Here is a 6832-nt window from a genome sequence, read left to right as displayed (position 1 = left end):
TCAAGTGCGCATTTGGAGTCACATCTGGGAAGTTCTTAGGTTTTGTGGTCAGGCATAGAGGCATTGAAATTGACCAAATAAAAATCAAAGCTATCAACGAAATGCCGGAACCAAAGACATTGAAAGAGTTGCGCGGATTGCAAGGACGTTTGGCATACATCCGAAGGTTCATCTCTAACTTAGCCGGCGTTGCCACTGCGTTCACCATCTCATGAAAAAGGATGCTCCATTTCAATGGGATGAAAAATGCAAAAAGGCTTTTGATAGCATCAAGAAGTACTTGGCCAGCGCGCCAGTGCTGGGGGCACCAATTCCAGGAAGGCCACTTGTCCTCTACATTGCAGCACAAGAACGCTCACTGGGGGCAATGTGCGCTCAAGAAATTGAAGACCGCAAGGAGAGAGCACTCTACTACCTGAGTCGTACCTTGGTTGGAGCTGAGTTGAGTTACGCGCCTATAGAGAATATATGTCTTGCTTTAGTGTTTGCCATCCAGAAGTTGAGGCACTACATGCAGGCGCATACCATACATGTGGTATCAAAAGCTGATCCAATCAAGTACATACTCTCAAGACCAGTCTTGTCTGGAAGACTTGCGAAATGGGCAATGTTGCTTAAGCAGTATGACTTGGTGTTCGTGCCTCAAAAGGCTGTGAAAGGTCAAGCTATCGCCGACTTCTTTGCTGATCATCCAGTGCCAGCAGAGTGGGAAATTTCAGATGACCTCCCAGGAGAAGAAATTTTCTACGTGGACGTTCTACCTCCATGGCAGATGTACTTTAATGGTGCTGCAAGGCAAGATGGAGCTGGAGCTGGAGCTGTGTTTGTAACTCCACAAAATCATATCATGCCATATGCATTTACACTTACTCAGTTGTGCACGAATAATATGGCAGAATACCAAGCCCTTATACTCGGCCTTCAAATGGCGATTGAAATAGGCGTCAGGGATATGGACATCTACGGAGACTCAGAGTTAGTGGTCAACCAAGTCCTTGGTGAATATGAAGTGAAAAAGGAAGACTTGATCCCCTACCATCAACGGGCATTACAATCTTTGAATCAACTTGACGACATCCATGTTGGTCATGTGCCAAGGAGTGCCAATAAGTTGGCTGATGCGCTTGCTAATCTTGCAGCCACTTTGGCACTGGGGGCAGAAGAGTCTATGCAAGTCCCAGTCTGCAATCGTTGGGTAGTATCATTGCTTGAAGAAGAGGAAAATGTAGATACAACTAACATGATATGCGTCTACACAGTTGATGAAGATGACTGGCGTCAACCTATCATTGATTTTTTGGACCACCAAAAACTACCCGATGATCCCAGACACAAGGTAGAAATACGTCGACGTGCTCCAAAGTTCATTCACTATAAAGGGACACTCTACAGACGTTCTTTCTCAGGCCAATGGTTGAGGTGTCTAAGCAAGGACGAAGCTACTGAAGCAATGTATGAAGCTCATTCTGGCATTTGTGGTGCTCATCAATCTGGGCCTAAACTTCATGATCGCGTAAAGAGAATGGGGTATTACTGGCCAACCATAGTGCAAGATTGTATGGACTTTGCGAAAAAATGTGAACCCTGTCAGTTCTACGCAAACTTCATACACCAACCGCCGGAGCCGTTGCATCCTACTGTTTCTTCATGGCCTTTTGAAGCTTGGGGACTTGATGTTGTGAGACCTCTTACTCCAAAGGCCTCAAATGGACACGAGTATATCCTCGCCGCCACTGACTATTTCTCAAAATGGGCAGAAGCCATCACACTACGGGAAGTGAAGAAAGAAAATGTTGTGGACTTCATTAGAACCCAAATCATCTACAGATATGGTGTACCTCAACGTATCACAACTGATAATGGGAAACAATTTTTCAACCATCTGATGACAAGTCTGGGAGAAAAGTTCAAGTTCAAACAATACAAGTCATCCATGTACAATGCCTCTGCAAATGGTTTGGCTGAAACCTTCAATAAAACTCTTTGCAACTTGTTGAGAAAAGTAGTAGCAAAGTCAAAGCGAGATTGGCATGAAAGAATTGGTGAGGCGTTATGGGCATACCGTACCACATACAAAACACCTACTCAAGCAACCCCGTATGCATTGGTGTATGGAGTGGAGGCCGTGCTTTGCTTGGTAGACATCTTCTTGTTTTGGTAGACTTGAATAAAACAGCAGTAGAGATGAGAGGTAGAGATTTTCACGTCGGGTTCACCAAAATTTGTAACAGCAAATTTTGTATCGCAAAGTAAATGTAATACAAAATAGGAAACAAATGGATTCTTATTAATATCAGAAAGTTTATGTGTACAATCTCTAATGTATCCTCTGATTCTAAATGCCGTAGTAGATCCGCTGTCTGTAGTAGAGGCGCGAACGTTGTATTTGAATGACACCTGTAGAGGTTGTATGCACTCTGTAGGAGGTGTCGATTTGTATTCTTTAGAGGGTCACTGCGACTTGTTCTCTCTTGAATGTTGTAGCTTGAACTTGAATTTCTTGGGCAGGCGGCACAGTTTTGGTGTGCTTGTTGACTGCTTGCAGAGGTGTCTTGCAGAGGGAATTTATAGAGCTTTTGTGTCTTCTTCTCTCTGAATTTTATGATTATGATTTCTCTCACCCGAAATGAATGAGAATGGCTCTATTTATAGATTTCCAATTCCCCTTGGTGGACTTTTGGATTCACAGGCCCATTTACGGGTTTATTAGTGAACTTGGCCCAAATTTGATCTTTTTCGGGTTTAATGATCCGGATAACCCATTTTGTAACACGAATCGACCCGTATATCATTTAATTGGGGCAAAATAACTAAATCGAGCTAAAATTTAGTGTTAACTCGATTTTATTAATTATTTTATTTATTCGGCACTTTAATAAATTTTCAGTGCCTACAACTTCTTTGATGTATAATCCCTTTTGAAGCAAACAACTCATTGCATTGTAATTGAAAAAATTCTGTACCATTGTCAGACCTAACTATCTTAACTTTAGCACTAAACTGAGTCTCAACAAGAGTAAGAAAATGCTTTACTAAATTTGCCACCTGGGTTTTATGTTGAATCAAAAAAGTCCAGGTAGTCCGAGAGTAATCATCAAGAATTGTTAGGAAAGACTGAGCTCCAGTCATATCAGGGTGTTTATAAGGACCCCATAAATCCATGTGGATTAGATCAAAGCAATGTGCAGCATAAGATAAACTTTTATAAAATGGCAAGGAATGGTGCTTGGCTAAAACACAAGTATCACAGTACAATTTATTAATGCCCTGAACTACTGTCTTATTTACATGTTTTAGCTTATCAATAGAAGTATGCCCAAGTCTAGCATGCAACAAAGCAACATCTATAGTCTTAGCAGCATTAGCAATACAATGTTTAAAAGAACTTTTATCAAAAATAAATGTCCTAAGTTTATATAGGTCCCCAATTCTGACTCCTTTTGCAACAATGGCCTTACTTGAATGGTCCTGAAAAACACATGAATCATCCAAGAAAGTAACAATTAATTTTGAACTGGTTATTAACTTAGCAACAGATAAAAGATTTGGTTTGAAATCTGAAATAAGAAGCACATCTATCAACATGATATCTTGTGACAGAATAGCAGAGCCAGTATAATAAACAGTTTTAATTGATCCATCAGTTAGGGAGACAAATAGTGGAGATTTTAGCTTTTTAATATCATGTAATAAAGAGACATATGAGGTCATGTGATCAGATGCTACTGTGTCAATGACCCAATCCTTGCTTGGATGGAAACCAGTTGTAAACTGAGTAGAAGACTTACCTGCAAAGTGAGTGTAGGATTGAGATCCTGGATCAACAGATGCAGAAGAAGCCTTGTCAGTTAATGCTTGTAAGACTTTGTTCATCACTGAGTCAACAATCCCTTGAATCAAATCTGGTGACAACTGTGAACTAGGGTCACTTGCAGACTGAGATGAGGGAACAGCAGGACTGTAAGTTGAAGCAGCAGGTGAAACAGTGGGAGTACAACCATAGGCAGTAGGATAGAACACATTAGCACAATGTGCAGTCTGTGGGACAGGAGCATATTCAGCATCTTGGTTACCACAAATTTCTGCATTGTTTACTGGTTTCTGTGGTGGTTTAGCAGAATCACCAGATTTTGCCTTTCCTTTAGTCTGTTTGGCCTTCCAAGCTTTAAAACTGTAGCAGTTGTCTATTATATGGCCCTTTATCTCACAAAAGAGACAGGTCTGCAGCTGAAAACAGTCTTCAACTTTATGATTAGTCTTACCACACTGCTTACAGGGTGGAAAAGTGTTCATGCTATCTTTTGGACGTTTACCCTTGGGGTTTGCCTCTGCAGTGTGAGGACTGGCATAACGTCTTTTAGCAGCATAAGCAACAGAATCAAGGACAGCAGTACTTGTACTATCATTAATAGACTTCTGCCTCTCAATCTTTTGTAAATCCTTTAAAGCTTTGTTAATGGGGGGTAGAGGATCCATGGAAAGCAACGAGGTCTGAACTTGCTCATAACCAGCATGTAAACCCATCAACAACTGTAATAGTTTGGTCTGTGTCTCCCTCTCAACAAGACGTTTCAAGAGACTACAGGTGCATTTAGACATAATACCACAAGTACAAAGAGGAATAGGATCCATATGATCAATATTCTCCCAAAGACCCTTGATTTTAGTGTAGTAATCAATCAAAGATGCATTTTCTTGTTTGAGATTAACAAGTTCCTTCTTTAATTCATAAAGTTCTAATACATTCAACTGACCAAAACGCTCAACAATTTCTGACCAAAGATGTTTAGAAGAATTGGCATACTGAAAATGATCACGTAAACCTTGTACCATGGAATTCCTAATCCAACGAGATACAAAAAGATCACAACGAATCCAGGAATTATACCTTTTGTCAGTCTTTTCAGGAATTGAACATTCTCCCGAAATAAACCCAATCTTGTTCTTGGAAAGTAATGTCTGAATGACCTCCCTCTGCCACTGACGAAAGTTGGTGCCATCAAAAAGATTCTCTGTTAACCTCAACCCGTGTTGCTCAGTTGTTGACAGAAAAAGAGGACCATCATATGGTGAAAAAAGCGGTTCTTGATCGTTGGATAAAGGAGCAGCCATGTCGTGATCAAAGAATTTATAAAGAAAAAGATGAAGATCTTAATCTGATATTGATGAATATATTCAAAGAATTAACAATGAATATATGAATTTTGGATGAATGCGGAAGCGAAGAAAAAAGAGTGGATCGTTATACCACTGATACCATATAAACTATGATCAACTTAGATGATCACAATCATATGATTAATATGATGATTATATTTGATGACTGATTTACAGTAAGAGAAGAGAGAAGAGAGATAAGAAAGAATATTTGTTATACAAAACTTGTGATTTTCTTACAAAGGGAAGAGTATATATACTAGATTGTTAAGTCGGTTAGAGTTAGTTTTATTCTAACAATATCCTAACTAACTCTATAACTAACAGTCTATACCAATTGACGACGAGTTTACATGCTAGTATACAGACGGGTTCATGTTATCCTTTTATGCTCATTTGAAGTCGGTCTCTATGCTGAAATGAAGACAACAATCAGCCCAAACAAATGCAAGCTACGACTCGAGTCTTCAGTGGTGTTTGCGTGATGCTTTGAGCAGCTCTGCCCAAACCCGAGTGGCTAAGTGAGCGTGGTGGTGAAGGTTGCAGCATGGCATGGTGGTGCACGTGCTGCTGGTGTTGTGTGGTGGTTGGCCTTGTGGTTAGCAAGGAAAGGCGTGAAGGAAGAAGCAAGAAATAGAGCAGAGGAAGCAACCCGAGCTCGCAACCCGTGGCCACCGGGGTGGCTCACAAGCACTGCCCAAGATGAATTATTGCAAATAAAATAACCAAGTCACGTCTCCGATCGGGGTTGGATTCCCCAGGGGTGCCGGGTGGCTGTTAGGCAGCTGAAATGTGTGACGGTTCAGCTACCTTCGTGGTTCTCTATATATTCCAAGTAGCTTTTCTTGTTTGGGTATCTTTATTTGCCGTCATTTCTTAGCCTAGGTTTAGATTATAATAACTACTACTCCCTCCGATTTCATTTATGGTTCCCCTTTCTTTTTGGCATAAGAAATAAGGGAATCAATTTGGACCACACAATACACATGCATGACCCCACATCAAATTGATTTTGGACCACACAAAGTTATCCAAAAAACGGAAAGAGAGAACAATAAGGAAAATGGATGGAAAGGGAAAGAGGAACAATAAATGAAATTGGAGGGAGTATATTTTTAATAAAAACTACTATATTTTAGTAATTGATCTAGGGGCAAAACGGTCATAAAAAAAAAAGACATTTCACTTGAAAATGTAAATGGGTGTAATTTTTAACCTGAGAACATTTTATGGGAGTAAATTATTAAAAAGTTTTCAAAAGGGAGTTATTTTAGAAAAGTGGTATATAAAAGGGTGTAATTATTAATTGAGTTTTTCTATCATATGCCCACTAGGCATATGATAAGAAACTAAAATAGGAAATTATTAAATGTATTTCTTGTGAAGAAATGTAAAAGGGATTAGATATTACAATTTCCCATGAAAATATCATTTAATACTTTTTTGGGATATTCTACGGTGTACCCCTGAGTTTTTCGGTTTTCTATGTTGTACCCCTCATTTTCTTTAATTCTACATTGTACCCCTAAACTTCTTACTTATTTCCCCATCATAACCTCGTTTAACTCTCCATTAACTTTATCACTATCAAACGACCGTACTTTGACCTTTATCTTGACTTGTTAATGTTGTATCACTATTTTATATGAGAAACAACACAAATCACTTTTAATAA

At 39.5% G+C, this 6832-nt stretch overlaps 1 protein-coding gene across 1 annotated transcript; it reads right to left on the bottom strand.

Moving 5' to 3' along the window:
* Positions 1 to 3244: 3244 nt before the first annotated feature.
* LOC141633248 (uncharacterized) lies at positions 3245 to 5380 on the bottom strand. Its single transcript, XM_074445697.1, has 2 exons — positions 3789 to 5380; positions 3245 to 3468 (listed from the first exon to the last, which is right to left on the bottom strand). Exons 1-2 carry the CDS (start codon positions 5110 to 5112, stop codon positions 3455 to 3457), a joined length of 1338 nt encoding a protein of 445 aa, XP_074301798.1. The 5' UTR covers positions 5113 to 5380; the 3' UTR covers positions 3245 to 3454.
* Positions 5381 to 6832: the final 1452 nt, after the last annotated feature.

Source organism: Silene latifolia, chromosome Y (genome assembly GCF_048544455.1).
Source record: "Silene latifolia isolate original U9 population chromosome Y, ASM4854445v1, whole genome shotgun sequence".
Lineage (NCBI taxonomy): Eukaryota > Viridiplantae > Streptophyta > Magnoliopsida > Caryophyllales > Caryophyllaceae > Silene > Silene latifolia.
This window is presented reverse-complemented; position numbering and strand designations above follow the sequence as displayed.